Source organism: Megalobrama amblycephala, unplaced genomic scaffold, assembly GCF_018812025.1.
Source record: "Megalobrama amblycephala isolate DHTTF-2021 unplaced genomic scaffold, ASM1881202v1 scaffold426, whole genome shotgun sequence".
Taxonomy (NCBI): Eukaryota; Metazoa; Chordata; class Actinopteri; order Cypriniformes; family Xenocyprididae; genus Megalobrama; species Megalobrama amblycephala.
The window spans coordinates 155554-173275 of NW_025953373.1; the positions used below are offsets into that span (position 1 = coordinate 155554).

Consider the following 17722-nt stretch of genomic DNA (forward strand, 5'->3'; position numbering starts at 1 on the left):
TTTTATATGAAGGAGTAGGAAGGACAATTTTTACTTCATTCTGAAGCAAAAACTCTAGTCTACAACCTCCAATACCTAGAAGTCTTATGAACACAGATTTAATATACTTTTTTTGGCCTTATTTCAGTGACTTAAGTTTTTTGTTTTTTCAATAACCACGCATAAATGTTATTCCTTCAAAAAATACAAACATGTACATACATGTTCCTCACATATTATTGTAGCCTAGTTTGTGCTGAATACAGTGTAATGACACTTTTTCCATTAATATGTTTATGAACAACTGAAAAAAGCACAAATGTCAGGGCATGTCAAAACTTCTCCAGGGCCCCAAAAATCCTCAGACCCCTGAGGGTTAACAGTTAGTTAATACATCTTCAATCTCCCCTCGAAGCCCCGACAGTCCTCAGACAAGCTGTCAATCAACTTAGAATCATGACGACACGCCCCTTTTTATAGCATCAAATTGCTAGCTAAAATCTAAATCATCACAAAAACGAACAATTGAATATATATCAGCGTGATAACAACTACCTTAAATGACCAAAACCATCTTTCAGAAAGTTTTATTTGAAGCAGAATTTATTTTTAAGTTTTCACCGAAATCTCATTCGACTGCATTGAGAGGGCGGGGTTTATGACCTGTACTGCATCCAGCCTCCAGGGGGCGATCAAAGAGCCCGCAGCTTCACTTTTCAGGACGTATGAGACACACCCGGTCAATATCCATGGATTAGGTTTATTTGACGTGTCATAAGGAACATTTTCGAGCCCAACCTTTAGAGTGATCGTTTGTTTTACTCGCGTTTTCGCAGTTTCTCCTATTAAATCCAGTCACGCAGCAGGTTCTTTTGCCACTCAGTCCAGCTGAGGGAGCGCGTTCCGGCGGGAAAGTGACGTCGTCACTGTGACGTCACCGCGACGTCACCGCTCTAGCTGGAGGCAAAACATAAATAAGAATTAAAAGCAGGCGCGCTAAAAGTTTGAGGTTTTGACTTTAAAATGTCGTCCTGTTGTGTTTTTGGCTGCCAGAATAGAAGGAACAGGACTTTTGGTTCAAAACTAAAGTTTTACCAGATCCCGGCTGACATTCATAGAAATCAAAAAGATAATTGTGGTTGAATGCAATACGGCATACAGACTGGACGGAGACGATCATAAATAATACTCGTGTTTGCAGTGCACACTTCATATCAGGTAAAATAATCGATGCATATGTAATGGTGTGTTGGTTTTATCTAGTACAAATCAGCAAGTTTCTGTTTTATAGGTGAAAAGTCGCCAACTTGATCAGCGCGCTAGCTTAAATGTTAAACAAACATACAGCGATAGATGTGTGTGCCATCCTTTGAATGGTCTCTTAAAATAATTCACATTGCTAGCCATAATCATAGTTAGCCCAGAGTTAGGTTACATTAGAGTCTAGACAATAAGCCTTGACAAAATTCCCCGAACCACCCGAAAGTAATTCATATGTTGTCTAGGAAATATCCAAAACTTAAGTTAATTTACAAAAATAGCTGTCACGGTCCCGCAGAGTCAGTGACTGTACAGTCGGACAGTTCTGAACCTTCTTCTGCGTCTATGTTTAATAAATCCCTCCTAAAACATACAAGCTTACGCTTGTCAACATTGAGTCCAGCGTCTCTTTTTGCCTCCAGCTAAGCCCCGCCCACCAGGAAACGTTGCAATGTTTACAAACTTTTAAGGGGTCTATTCTCTTATTAACAGCAGCGGCTGAATCTGAGAGCTCACTTAAACATCCCGACGCGATCCACTAGCTAGCCTATCACCAGGAGACTTGTCACTCAGATAATCTCAAGTAACGTTAGCCTAATCATAATGCCTCAAAATAGCAAAAGTACGAAATAATAATATTAGCAATAATAATAATAATAATAATAATACAATAAATAAATAAAAATCTTGGTGGGGCGGGGGCTCTCACTGGCGCCCCATAGCTGCTTGCGTCCTAGGCGATCTCGTCATTACAACTCAATTTCTGTACACTAACAAATGCTTTCATCTTCACTAACAGTGCAAACGTGATATAATTAAGAGATTCGTTGAATAAAACGGGAGTTTTGCGCATGTCAGTCACTCATAAACTCGCGCTGTTTGATTGACAGCTTCAGCGCGCGCTGCTACAGTGATTGCAAAGGGAGCTTTCTTTGATCGCTTTCGTTACTTAACAGATAACATATTAAATAAATAACCAATTATTTTCATCCTACTAAGAGAAACAACGCAATTTGACGTTTAGTCACGGGTTTGATTTACTGACACACAGACAAAGAACATCTGACTGTACATGAATCATTACATTTCAGACCAGGCATTAGAATTAACACAGTTACTTGCATGTTGCGTTACTGTCGAGTCCAGGCACTGCACAATACAGTATTTTGTAATCCTCAACGGCATGTTTATTACTTGGTAGCTTGATTCGGTTTAGCACCATGCAGGCCTATATGTTACTTAGGCTACCTATTTTATTGCATGTCATGCATGAAAGGGTTCCTGATGGTTTTACACTTGTTCACCTTATTTCCTAATTATTTTGCAGTTAACATGTGTCATTTCTTTTCCACCTGTTTTTGTCTGACCCTGCTGACCCAATGAGCATTTTGCTGTCCAGTGGTCATGCCTTAATTTCTAGTATTGCATCAGTATTGCATCCTTCTCATGAGCACTTGATAATTTTTTACTTTTCAGTCTGAGTTAAATCTCTTTTTTTGGCTCATTTTGCCTGTAAAAGAAAACCTGCCTAATAATTATGCACACCTGAATTTAAGTTGTTTTTCATTCCCAGCCTTCATGAACAATTATATATCACGTATAAATGATTAAATACAAAATTAATAATAGTTATTAAGGTTGATGTGGTTTGGAATTGGTAAATTGTGCTTGGGGAAAAAAATGATCAGAAAATCAACTTGACTAATAATTCTGCACACAGTGTATGTAATGTTATATTTATTAAAACCAAGTATACATCTCATCAAGTTAGTGTCTTTATGCATTTCTACATTTATTCCAAAATAATAACTAAAGGCAATAATTTATACAATATATATTTGTGAACTAATATTCAGCTTTTTTTTTAATAGTCAACTTATTTTCAGCAGTTAACAAGCTTGTACACACTGTTCAGAGACAAGGATGTACCTTTAATTTCCCCAAGCTGATTGCTCACTAACCCCGCCCCGCCAGTTATGTTTTCAGGCCATTTTAAGTTTGATTTTGATGTGATAAAGCAGAGAAATGGCTGAGTTGTCTACTTTTTAATTAGTCTTTTTAATTGGGTCTTCCCATTAATGCCATCATTGTCTTCTCATTCAGGCCAATGAGAAGGCACAAGAAAACAAGAGGCAGGATTATCACATGAACCAATCGTATCCAATCATAACCGTTCATATGCAATCAAAGCGCAATGGATGCATTGCCTCCTCTCATGTGACTTTCCCCCATTCATTCTGAATCACCCCCCACTAAACTATGGAGATAGAATTGTTCCATTATTCCAGATAAATAGATTATGATAATTTGTGGATCTCCTGAATACACTGAATCAGCTGTACTTCACTGAATGGCCCAGATTACTCGCATACTCAGGAAACCACAGGTTATTGAGTCTAACTTGAAATGATCCAGGAATCCAGGACAAGGGAATTATCAGTAGTTTAAAATAATTCATGACATGAACAAATCAAATTGTCCTTGATTTTTTGACAGATTGTCATTGTACCATTAAACATCCTGCAAATTTCATAGCTTAAAGGTGCCCTAGATTCAAAATTTGGATTTACCTTGGCATAGTTGAATAACAAGAGTTCAGTACATGGAAAAGACATACATTGAGTTTCAAACTCCATTGCTTTCTCTTTCTTATGTAAATCTCATTTGTTTAAAAGACTTCCGGAAAACACACGGATCTCAACATAACACAGACTGTTACGTAACAGTCGGGGTGTACGCCCAAATATTTGCATATGCCAGCCCACGTTCCCAACATTATGAAAGGCATTAGACAAGGGCAGCCAGTAACGTCTGGATCTGCACAGGTGAATCAACAGACTAGGTAAGCAAGAACAACAGCGAAAATGGCAGATGGAGCAATAGTAACTGACATGATCCATGATAGCATGATATTTTTAGTGATATTTGTAAATTGTCTTTCTAAATGTTTCGTTAGCATGTTGCTAATGTACTGTTAAATGAGGTTAAAGTTACCATCGTTTCTTACTGAATTCACGGAGACAAGAGCCGTTGCTATTTTCATTTTTAAACACTTGCAGTCTGTATAATTCATAAACACAACTTCATTCTTTATAAATCTCTCCAACAGTGTAGCATTAGCCGTTAGCCACGAAGCACAGCCTCAAACTCATAGAGAATCAAATATAAACATCAAAATAAATACTTTACTCACATAATTCGAAGCATGCATACAGCATGCATGACGAACATCTTGTAAAGATCCATTTGAGGGTTATATTAGCTGTGTGAACTTTGTAAATGTGCTGTAATATAATCGAGAGCTTGTGTGGCAGGGAGCACGCGAATTAAAGGGGAGGCGCGCTGAAAAAAATCAGTGCATAGTTAATGATGCCCCAAAATAGGCAGTTAAAAAAATTAATTTAAAAAAAAATCTATGGGGTATTTTAAGCTGAAACTTCACAGACACATTCAGGGGACACCTTAGACTTATATTACATCTTGTGAAAAAGCATTCTTGGGCACCTTTAAAATATCCTCCTCAGTACAAAAAAAAAAAAAGCATTTATCATTCTCTAAAAACAACTCGTTTGGATGTTATGGATTGTGACGTCACAAAAAAATACATCTGCATATGACTGCCTGTAAAGCTTATCAATGCCTCTTCAGCATTGGCAGCATTGGCCAATTTAACACTCTGGAGTCTGAGGTATCGCCGGCGATACCACCTCGGTTTTTTTTCTTACCAGTGTGAAAGAGACTCAAAATACTCCGTCAATGTTGCACATACAATTAAGAGTTATACACTATTTTAATCTGTTGAATATCTTCTTTTATTTGTGTACACTCAGAGTAAAAATAATGTTGTGCTTTTTGCAAAATAAAGAAAACTAACATGATGTGTGATCTCTCATCTCCCTCTGAACGAAGTCCAATCTGATAGTTCTCAGAAAATGAACTGTAACTTAGTGAATACTCATGACACAAAAATGAGACTTATGTCTAAAAAACGTTGAAATGTCAGGTTTTAAATTGTGTAAGTCAAATCGAAAACAAATATTCTCTGTTTATGTAATCTGTATGAAAAGAAAGCCATGGCAAAAGTCCGTGATTCACCTCATTATCTGCTAATGCGGCCACACCCACGGAGCCAGCGCTATTCAGACGCAAATTCTGAGGCAATACATGTATACATCTCAATCGTGTATTTATTGTCTTCAAAAGTGTTTTGCATAGCCATAGTTAGGGTTCTCTGGAAGCCTCTGTTAGTTCTGATGGATCCGAAATGGTCAATATTCATATTCATGCACTTTTATAAATATTTATGTTAATCGTTTATGGCTTATGATTTATCAGTTTCACTTTTGCTTTCATATATTTATGTACTCATACTTTATAGATTAATTCTTATCATATTTTCAAGTATTCACTGGTGATTGTACCCTTATGGTTATTTTATATTTAAGAGTATGATTTCTATGTTCAATTGTTCTTCAAGTGTTCTAGTGTGACAGGTCACGCTGACACGTTTGTGGTTAGACATTGGACGCCTGCAGAATTAACCATTTGAATTCTGATCAAAATATGTCTGTTATTTTTCCTGATGACATTTAAAAGGGTAAGATTTGCAAAATTCCCTATAGGGGATAAAAACAACTATTTTTGACACTGGACCGGTAGATGACGTAGTGGGTGAAATTAACCTTTTCTTTTAGAACAAAAACATCAATTTAGAACAAAAACATCAGTTTGTGTGGGTTGGGAATTTCCCTGTATGCTTATGGTATAATATGGACTGAGTTGTTGATAATTCAGCTTTTTCCCTCCTTTGCTCTCCTTGACTTCTACTTCTTGTCTCTTATCTGCAAATGTCTTAATTATTGCTCTTTTTGATCTTCATCTATTAGATACAATACTCTGGATTTTACAATACTTTTATTATTAACTATTGACTAATACTTTATGATGGTTATTTTACCTTTTGGTTTTATTAAGTATTTTCATTATCGATTAAAGTTTGCGTGTGAGGCTAAATTTATTTATCAACTTTATCTACTGCCTGGATCTCATTTTCTCAAGTTTCTGCATCAGTTCGGTTAGTTCCTGGATTGTCACATGGCCTATTCTTCTTTAGGAGGCATTTGTGGACTAAAGGTGCACAGAGCGCCCTCCGGCTGCAAGTATGAATTGAAAACAGTATCCAGCGCTCATAGTAATGACAATAAATATTGAATAAATATTACTCCTCTGTATAGAAAATTGACAAACATATGAGAATCCATCAATATTTCTCCAAATGTGCATGCTTTTAAGCTAAAAGGCTATATGAAATGCCATAGAGGTAACATAATTGTTCAGACACTTTGCATCACAAAAATACATTATATTTTAAAGTATATGATAGAATACCATTATTTTAATTTGTAATACTATTTCACAGTATTGCTGTTTTTTCTGTATATTTGATATACACCATAATGAGCTTGAGACATGATCACAGTGGGTTTTTTCACAGCCTACCTGACTGAAAGGCCTCATTAATATGCAGGTCATTACAACTCATGCTATTCTTTTGTCTTCTCAGGTGTAAATCACCCATTATTCATGATGATTCACGCCTCCATGCATACTGTGTTTCTTGACAAAAAGTGTCTTACAAAATTTAAATCTCTCTATTGTTTTATATAAACGAGTAGATAGGATAATTTTTACATAATTTTGAAGCAAAAACTCTAGTCTACAATCTCAGAAGTCTTGTGAACACATAATATTTTTTGGGCCTTATTTCAGTGACTTAAGTTTTTTGTTTTTTCAATAACCACGCATAAAAGTTATTCCTTCAAAAATTAGAAATTTTAAACATGTACATACATGTTCCTCACATATAATTGTAGCCTAGTTTGTGCCGAATACAGTGTAATGACACTTTTTCCATTAATATGTTTATGAACAACTGAAAAAAGCACAAATGTCAGGGCATGTCACAACTTCTCCAGGCCCCAAATCAGCCTCAGACTCCAGAGGGTTAAGTTAGCTATACAATGTTTTTGTTGTTGTTGTTTTGTTTTTGTTTTTTTACAGGTGTATAAATTTTGGAACAGGACGTTGTTTCAGCCATTTTAAAAATAGGCTTATTACCAAGCATTCTTTTGAATCTAGTCTAATAAAAGTTATTCAGACAAATAATACAACACGCCTGTTTCTGAATACTGCTTAATGATCAAATATTGATCTAAATAGTCTATATAATGAAGTACAAAAAACCAATGACATTTGTCAATAGATATAATTTTATGTATACAATTTAATAATAGGCCTATAAAATAAAGTTGTTTCAAATGGATCTGCGCAAGGCCCTCTGTCCCCCACAGATTTTCTACAGGATTCAGGTCTGGACTCTAGGTGGGCCATTCGAAAACATTAATCTTTCTTTGCTGAAGCCATTCTTTAATTTAGATGTGTGTTTTGGATCACTGCCGTGCTGAAATTTGAAAGATCTCTTCATTTTCAGCTTACTAGCAGATGCCAGAAGGTTCTGTGCCAAAATTGACTGGTACTTGAAGCTATAAATTAATCCCTCCACCTTCATTAAAGCCCTAGCTGAAGAAAAGCAGCCCCAAAGCATGATGTTTCCCCCTGGATATGGTGTCCTTTTGCTGATATGCTGTGTTGTTTTTGCACCAAATATCTCTTTTACAATGTTGGCCAAAAGGTTTTAATCTTGGTCTCAGACTATTTTCCACATGGTTTTGGAAAATTGGGTACATGTTTTTGCAAAGTTTAACAGGGCTTAGAGAATCTCTTCTCTTCTCTTCTCTTCTCTTCTCTTCTCTTCTCTTCTCTTCTCTTCTCTTCTCTTCTCTTCTCGCGAGATGTAGGAGAGTGGTGGAGGGTGTGGTGGGGAAGAACGAGCGTCTTAGACTGTCCACATTTTTCATTTTTTCTTTTTTCCTTTTTCTTTTCTATTTTTCTTGGTTATTTAATTGCGAATAAAATTTTTTTTTAAGGATTAATCTTTTCGTTGGGATTTGGAACTAGACGGCGAGTGTGAGGATGGCGTCACTCTCAGGTGAGTATGCGTCATCTGTTTCACTTCGCCATGGAGTCAGGTGCGTGCTGGAGCAGGGAGTCACGGTGGAGAGTGTGCTGTTAGCGGTAGGCGACCAGGTCGGTTGTGAAAATATAGCATCGGCATCAAGGATGAATAAAACAATAGTTGTTCTTCTTAGAGAAGAACAGCTAGTTGCTCGACTAACTGATAGCAGAATAGTGTAGTGATAAACAGAACTTTTTGTTCAGTTTTTCCTTTGGCCACGCTAACAACTAAAGTCACTATTTCAAATGTACAGCCTTTTATTTCCGATGATGTTATTGAACGGGAACTAGTTCGGTATGGTAAGATTGTTAGCCCAATCAAAACTGTATCGCTAGGTTGCAAGATTGCAGACTCATTATTACTGCCATTTTAACAAAAAACTATTGTATGATACACTTTTTTGTGAGAGATTTGTCTCTTTATGTGAGGAGTGGAAGTTGCAAAAAGATATTTTTGAAAACAAGAGTCAATGGTGGGAGGTTGGAAAAAACACACATAAGAACTTTTTGTCAAAATTATGAGTTTCAAATGAGATCCAAAATTAAAAATGCATTTCAGAAACTGCAAAGTGAAATAGAAGAAATGGAGGAAAAGTTAATAAATGAAAGTGGGTGTATGCGAAGTACTGGTATTTGAAAAAAAAAAAGTTGGAACTGAAATATTTATTGCAAGAACAAACTAAAAGTACTTTGATAAGGTTACGTTATTGTTCAGTTAAAGAAATGGACGCTCAGCTTTTTTCTTTAATTTGGAGAGAAATGTGGTATAACAAAATCTTATGCTTCATTTGAAGCGTTCAGATGGAACAATAACGGACAACCGAAAGGAAATGAGGAGTATTGTAGTGGATTTTTATTCTGAGCTTTTTAAATCAGAATATTGTGATGATAAGAGTGCTAATGAATTGTTTAAGGATTTGCCACAATTGCAAAATTAGCAGAAAAAGACTATGGACTGTGATATTATTCTTAAAGAACTCACAAATGCAGTCAAAAAGCTTTCACTGGGACGTTCACCTGGAATTGACAGGCTCACTACATAATTTTATTGTCATTTTTGGAATATTATAGGAGACGACTTCCTAGAAGTGGCAAAAGAGTGCTTTGAAATTGGCATTCTGCCAGGTAGCTGTCAAAGAGCAGTCCTATCGCTGTTACCCAAAAAAGGAGATTTGGGACTTTTAAAGAACTGGAGACCTGTCTCTCTCCTATGTACTGACTATAAAATATTGGCAAAGTGTGTAGCAAACAGACTGAAAATACAATTATCCACAGTGATCAAACATACAGTGTCCCTGAAAGGTCTATAATGGACAACCTTTTTTTGGTAAGAGATATTATTGATTTAAGTGTAAAAGAAAATGTCAATCTGGGGTTGCTATCCATAGATCAAGAAAAAGCCTTTGACAGGGTTGATCATGAATATCTTTTTAAGAGTGTTAGCTTTTGGATTTGGAAAAAAAATTATTTCTTAGGTGAAATTGTTATATTGCAATGTCTCTGTTTTGGTGAAGGTGGGAGGAGGGTTGAGTGCTCCAATTCCTGTAAAGAGAGGAATCAGGCAAGGTTGCCCACTTTCTGGTCAGCTATATGTTATTGCTATTGATCCATTATTGAAAAGAATAAGGGAAAGCCTTATAGGCTATACAATACCAAATCAAGTCAGATGCAATAAAATTGTACTGTCTGCATATGCAGATGACGTAACCGTGTTTTTAAATGGACAAGATAGCCTAAAAAATAGTTTGAAATGTATGCGAATACATCTACTGCCAAAGTCAATTGGAATAAAAGGATAGGTTTTGCAGTAGGTCAATGGGTATGTGAAGGGTTACCAGTGTTACCAGGAGGCTTAACATGGGAGAGTGAAGGTCTCAAAGTTTTAGGAGTCTTTTTAGGTACCTTTAAGTTTCAAGGAAAAAATTGGGAGGGACTGCTGGAAAAGGTTGATGCACGATTGTCTAGGTGGAATTGGCTATTGCCACAATTATCTTACAAAGGGAGAGTTTTGGTTGCAAATAATCTTGCTGCCTCTACCTTATGGCACAGATTAGTGGTAATTGAGCCACCAGAAAGCCTAATTGCCAATTTACAAAAAAAGACTGGCTCACTGTTGGGACTGTATTGGACAGGTGATGAGCAGTGCCTGGTTTTCTCCACACATACCGCTTAGAGTTAAGGCCAAAAAGTTCTATCTTGGTCTCATCAGACCAGAGAATCTTATTTGTCACCATCTTGACAAACTCCATGCGGGCTTTCATGTGTCTTGCACTGAGGAGAGGCTTCCGCCGGGCCACTCTGCCATAAAGCCCCGACTGGTGGAGGGCTGCAGTGATGGTTGACTTTCTACAACTTTCTCCCATCTCCCGACTGCATCTCTGGAGCTCAGCCACAGTGATCTTTGGGTTCTTCTTTACCTCTCTCACTGTGCTCTTAGGAACCTTAAGTGCAGCAGAAATATTTTTGTAACCTTGGCCAGATCTGTGCCTTGCCACAATTCTGTCTCTGAGCTCTTCAGGCAGTTCCTTTGACCTCATGATTCTCATTTGCTCTGACATGCACTGTGAGCTGTAAGGTCTTATATAGACAGGTGTGTGGCTTTCCTAATCAAGTCCGAATCAGTATAATCAAACACAGCTGGACTCAAATGAAGGTGTAGAACCATCTCAAGGATGATCAGAAGAAATGGACAGCACCTGAGTTAAATATGAGTGTCACAGCAAAGGGTCTGAATACTTAGGACCATGTGATATTTCAGTTTTTCTTTTTTAATAAATCTGCAAAAATGTCAACAATTCTGTGTTTTTCTGTCAATATGGGGTGCTGTGTGTACATTAATGAGGAAAAAAATGAACTTAAATGATTTTAGCAAATGGCTGCAATATAACAAAGAGTGAAAAATTTAAGGGGGTCTGAATACTTTCCGTACCCACTGTAAATAAGGAATTAAGGAATGAATGGCATTTTTATTGTATTATTTATATAATTAAGAATGTAATGTAATTGTAATCAATTGTTTTCATATTAAAGATGTGTTTCTCTTCTCTTCTCTTCTCTTCTCTTCTCTTCTCTTCTCTTCTCTTCTCTTCTCTTCTCTTCTCTTCTCTCTTGCATTTTGCCACCCTGTCCCATAGCCAGTGATGGGAATAACAGCGTTATAAATAAACGGCGTTACTTTTTCAGTAACAAGTAATCGAACATTAGTTTCCCCCCGTTACACCGGCATTACCATTACTGACAATAAATTGCCGCGTTACTATACTAGTGCTCTCTTTCAGCCATAGGATCTGCAAAGTTTTTTCTCTGGTGTGTGTGTTGGGGTGGGACACATAGGCTAACTGATGATGGGTGTGTGACGATAGACATGCAAAGCATTTTGTTGTAAAGAAAAAGTACAAGTTAGTAATTCACAAATATATAATTTTAAACTGATAATAATATACGATGTGTGTTTGTCTGTGTCAGAGCAAGCGAGCGGAGCGCAAGCTCAAACCAGAATACACTTTGTGACATGCTGGATTGAAAATGTGTGAAAAAAAATTCTAGTCGACTAGTAGTTGTTCATTTAAGCCATTAGTTGACTAATCAATCACATATTTATATTAATTTAATTTCTTAAATACTGGAGAGAATAAACCATAATGAGTGTTTAAGCAATATAGGCTATATAGCACTCAAGCGCACACATAAGCTTGCCATAAAGAACCGGCAAAAGTAATGATTATGAATGTGACAAAAACAGCAAGGAGACATTTTAATTGTTTGTTAATAAACTAGTGTTCAGTGTCGGCTGCAAAGATGAAGTTGACATTGCTGACTCTCTACATATCTCCGCATAGTGGACGCGCTTAGAGAGATTCTTTCAGATTAAATAATCAGTAGCTTATTTCTTTTCGTTTTGAGTTATTTCGTTTAAAAGCAGACATTTCCAGCTTTCTATAGATATATTTCTCATGTGTGTGAGGCAAGCAGCCTACACTGAGTTTCGGTTCATTTAGCCTATAAGACGGGCTCCAGTTCACTTGCATGTGATCACACCCGTGCCCGCGCCTCCATGTCATGATTATATTGTCTGCTATATTTCGCATCTCCATGTCTCCAGATATATTGCGCATCTTATGATGTATTCTGTATTGCTGTTCACTTTTCATAATCAAATAGATGAAATTAAAAAATAACATAGGCCTATTTAAACATAAATATGAAACTACGTTTTCTTATGGCTACCAACACGTAGTACAGTACAGAGAAATTTCATGTTGTGAGCAAGAGCGGATCATGAGTCATGAGTTGGATCAAGCATACATTTATTTTTAGACATTTAATATTGGGGGCATCCAAGTTTTTTGACATATTTGAATTTTTTTTTAAAAAAGTAACGCAACAGTTACTTTCCCTGGTAATTAGTTACTTTTATAATGATGTAACTCAGTTACTAACTCAGTTACTATTTGTGAGAAGTAACTAGTAACTATAACTAATTACTTTTTTAAAGTAACATGCCCAACACTGCCCATAGCCCAGACAGATGGAGAACATGGGAGATAGTTCCACATGTAGGGATCAATCAGTACATGTCAGAAATATCTGTAACCCTTTTAATGTTGCTCAAGTCAATGCAAAGATTTTTTTGCTCTTATAAAATTCTAGGTATAGGGAGTCCGTAGATATTCCCTTCTCAGTCAGGTACTTCACCTAATTTTCCATTATAGATTTGAGAGGACACACATCTAATAAAAGGAAATCACTCGGGAATCCAAAAGGTCAGCCAAGCTTGGAAAACAGTATTACACACGGGATACAAGAAAAGTACAAACACATCTCTTTTAAATTCATCTGAGTGCCTCAAACAAAACACTTAATGTCTTTAAAAGTTTAAGCCATGAACCTCACAAACTTTTTAAATTCAGCATTTAGTTGCTTCTCTGAAGCGCTTGTTGCTTGTACTTGTAAATGGCTTTTGTTTCTTGGCAGACAGCTAAAAATTGTCATACTCTCGGCTCACGGAGAACCTGTTGAAGGCAGCCAATCAGATTTTGACTTTTGCCTTCATGAAAGTATTTCCACTTTAGGGTGCCATGGACAGATTTTTTGAGTGTTTCAGGGAGGTTTAGATGATTATAAAAACATTTCTATTTAACAGACCTCAGTTTAAATGTTTCAAATTGCTTTTATATTAAATTATATTTCTAATATAGAACTGATCTCAAAAGGAGATTGATATCCTTTCTAAAGACAACATAATAAAATAAGGCATCTCCTGACAACATTTTAACATCTACAGAAAGCAATAATTAACCCCTTCATACATTTATAATATTCTAACCAAGACCTTGCTGAGAGTTTTTTTTTTAAATATTATAGTTATCTTAGAACACATCTTTGAAAACTTTGCTTCCCAAGCACCACTAATATCAAGCATTTGAGATCATAGCGATGCATGCTAATAAGCATGTGAGATAATAGTGATGCTTTTCTTAGCGAAAGACTGTGCATCTCACCTTTGATTGCATCTTGATGCACATCAACTTGGCTGGCAGGTATGCAAGGAAGCTCATCTGGGCTTAGCACAGCAGGATAGAGTGAGAGCTCAGAAAAAGAATCAACTTCAGACCCAGTCTGAGTCCTATAAAACAAGTAAAATCAACATCAAGTCCTCTACCTACCCTCTCTCAAGCAATTCAATTCTTTCAGCATCCTTCTCTCCCCAGTCTTCTGATTCATTCCACCTGCTTCTATTAGCATATTTTTATCTTCATCAGAGAATATGGACTGTATAAGGTCATGCATGTATATAAGTGCTGGTGACAAGAGGCTGTCAACAGGTTTTGAATTCATTCCAGTGTCTCAAACTCAACATTTGACAACATAACAGATTACAGAGACAGAGAGACAATGCTTAATATAGCAACTGTAAGAATGAAAGCTGTTTTTCAGTCACCTTATTGATAGAAACAATTTATGAAATATACTAAATGTTATACTATAGTTGTCAGATTTTATTGCTTAATTGAAATATAATATTGAAACTGACTTGTCTTTAAAAAAGTACATTCCCATTTCTATAAAACCACTCTGAAAGCATCAGAACACTTGCTGGAGCTGGTCTCCAGACAGCCACATGACTTCTCTCTACATTAATTAGTCTTCTGTTTAATGATTACAAAGGCACAATCGGTGGTTTCTACACAGCTGTCAGGAGACATCTCACTGAAATCTCTTTTGTCCCTCAATTACTAGATAGAAATGAACAGATTCAGAAGAAAAACATTTATTAAAAAGATATGATAAACTTCACTCACACGTCAAATTCATTTTCCCTGAGAATTTCCTTAAACCTCTTCATGAAGATTCTTTCACTCTCTGCAAAATCTACAAAGCCTCGATCTGAAACAGTAACCATGGAAACAGGGTTGGGCAGCATGGTAAATTAATATTAATAGTGGCGCTCTTTGCACACAAGAGCTTTTCTCACCTTGTGATTCAGGCATGTCAATATGAGAGCTTTCACTTCTCTCCCGTCGTCGCTGTTTCTCATCATCCCAGATGGCCTGGAGACCAGGATTTCTACCAATCTGATCTGGACACAACATACAAAAAAAGCATACTCATGAGTTTACAACACAAACAGCACAACTCCAGAAAGACTCAACTAAAGCTTACAGTCAATTCCTGATTGTACCACGTTGCTTTTTCCAGCAAGCAAAAAATACATAACACAACAAGTATTGGGTGAAAGTGGTAACATACAGGTGTAAACATGGTCCAAACTATTGATCAACCGATATATTGGGCGATATTTGGAATTTTTAATTAAAGGGTTAGTTCACCCAAAAATGAAAATTCTGTCATTAATTACTTACCCTCATGTCATTCCACACCCATAAGACTTTCGTGCATTTTCGGAACACAAATTAAGATATTTTTGATGAAATCCGAGAGGTATATTACTCGTCCATAGATAGCAATATAATCAACACTTTCAAGGTCCAGAAAGATACTAAAGACATCGTTAAAATCATCGGCGTGACTTCAGTGGTTCAACCTTAAATTTTTTGAAGCGACAAGAATACTTTTTGAGCACAAAAACAAAACGAAAATAACGACTTTAATTCAAACAATATATCTTTGAATATCTAATAAAACATTTAATTCCATGAACAATGAAAACTTTGGTGAATCAAGCTGTTAGATCTTCTGAAGTGTACATTTGTAGCCTGCATGAAAAATGTGTGTATTCTGCATGCCATTTTAAACTATATCCAGTTGGCCGCTATGTCATATTCACTGTGTACTGCATGTAACATAACTGCTATCTGGCCTTTATTTCAGAAAATATGAAATGAAAATGAAAAAAAAAAAAAAAAAAAAAAAAAAAAAAAAAAATATATATATATATATATATATATATATATATATATATATATATATATATATATATATATATATATGAAAAATAAGACTACAGAATTAAGAGGTTTCTATCTGAAGTTAAAATCTGTTTATTTTACATATTTTTAAGATTTGCCTATTGATATATTTTCAAATGAATTATTTCTAATTTAGTAAACATTTCAAATATAATTTTATTACAGCAATGGTTATGCATGCGTTCTTTACTTTCAGCTTTATATCAGTCATCGGCCACCCTGCTCCGTAAGATATCTGCATTGGCCATCAAAAAAAAATCCATATCGGTTGACCCCTAGTGCAAACGTTTTTGTGACCCAACCAATCAAACCATATTAGGGGGTATGTGTGACCATATTGCATTTGTAGTGTTAGTGTAAGGGGGATTACGCACTTGAGAAAGATTTTGAACTCTTTACGTATAGGAACAAGCTTAAAGGTTGTGGATAGCCTGATCAGTTTAAAATCACAATGTCCTTTTGTCGCACTAAGCCTATTGAAGTCAATGGCTTTGCAGTGTTATGTGAGGCAATGCAAATTACTGGATGGAGCCCATATGCCCAAAGTACACTTGTACTTTGTTTTTCTTATGCGTACACTAACGTATCCGTACAGTCAAACGAGCAGTCTTTCAAAGTATACTCCCATTTGATAGCGTGTGTGAACCCAGGCGGTCGACACATGCACTCTTCACTCAATTTTCTTCTTTGTCCGGTGTCTGCTCTATTTTTCTCCAGTAGTTATGTTGTTGTACTCTCCGGTATTTTGTGTTTGTTGTTCTCTCTCTAGTTCCCTTTTCTACTGTGAAACAACGGCCCTTGCCAGTGTTGCCACCTTGTGGAACAACTGGTTAGTGCAAAACAAATTCAGTGACCTGTCTGATTTGTGAACCGATTTAATTTATTCATTTGTAATCATTTAAACATTTATAATGAAATCAATACCTTTAATTATATATAACCATTTATTACAAAAATCGGGCAGCATGCGCACAGTACGCGCATACTATTTTGGTGACAAAATTTCGCGTACATGTGAAAAACGAAGTATACTTTGGGCTTTAATGCTATCTATCATGACGAGTCCCAGGCAATAGAAAGGCCATGTCAATCAACCAAAGCACAGCAAAAAGTAATATATGCAGTGAAATAAATAGTGTGCCAACCTTTTTTTGCACAATGACACTGATTACCGATTAGTAATGTATGTTGTCACAGATGTTATTACCCGGGGTAGGCAGGGACACTCTCATGCTCATATACACACACACACACACACACACACACACACCTTACTCTCAATCTCTAAACGGTTGAGAACATCAGCAGCCACGGCATCGACCTCCAGCTCGCACACACTCATCCGTTCCACCTCCTCTAAAATCAGAGAACTGCAAAACACATAAAATGAAGGTAAAAATGCCATATGATGTTGGTATGTAGTGACATATAGCAACAATACATACACACCTTGGTATGTTGTCCTCCTCCCAGCGAGTGCACATTGTATCCCTCAACTCGCTGTCACTGAGTTTAGATGTACAGGGGTTCTTCCATGGGCTGGTGCTGCCCTCTACATTGAACATCTGCTCTCCTATAGAAACAAGTAATAATAGAAGTGCAAGGTGCAAAAAAGGACATGTATTGAGTTGAGAACTGTTATTATAAGATTGACATAATGAAGTGAGTTGTCTTACTGCTGAATTCTGTTTGATTCAGTCTGTCAAATGATTCTGAATCAAATGATTGAAAATCATTTCAAATGATTAAATACATTTGAAAATGTATTTTTGTGAGGAAAAGATTTGCCATTATGTGCGTGCATTTCTGAATGTAAAAATTAATACATTTACCTTTATACCTCTTTTAAGCAAAAAATGTGGTTATAATAAGACTTAAAATGGAAGCACATAGTTCAAGAGAACAACCATACTTTGATTCATGTTGTTTTATTTCCTTTTTTTTTCCATTTATTCATTTGTAATCCTTTAATAATAGTA

The 17722-nt window shown here is 36.2% G+C and overlaps 1 protein-coding gene across 1 annotated transcript in view; it reads right to left on the minus strand.

Moving 5' to 3' along the window:
• The window catches only part of LOC125261539 (DNA polymerase zeta catalytic subunit-like), a 99669-nt gene that overhangs the window by 37898 nt on the left and 44049 nt on the right, over window positions 1-17722 (minus strand). Inside the window, 5 exon segments of the mRNA XM_048180094.1 lie at window positions 13815-13939; window positions 14616-14700; window positions 14789-14893; window positions 17019-17113; window positions 17193-17316. Of these exon segments, the coding sequence (XP_048036051.1) occupies window positions 13815-13939; window positions 14616-14700; window positions 14789-14893; window positions 17019-17113; window positions 17193-17316 (534 nt within the window).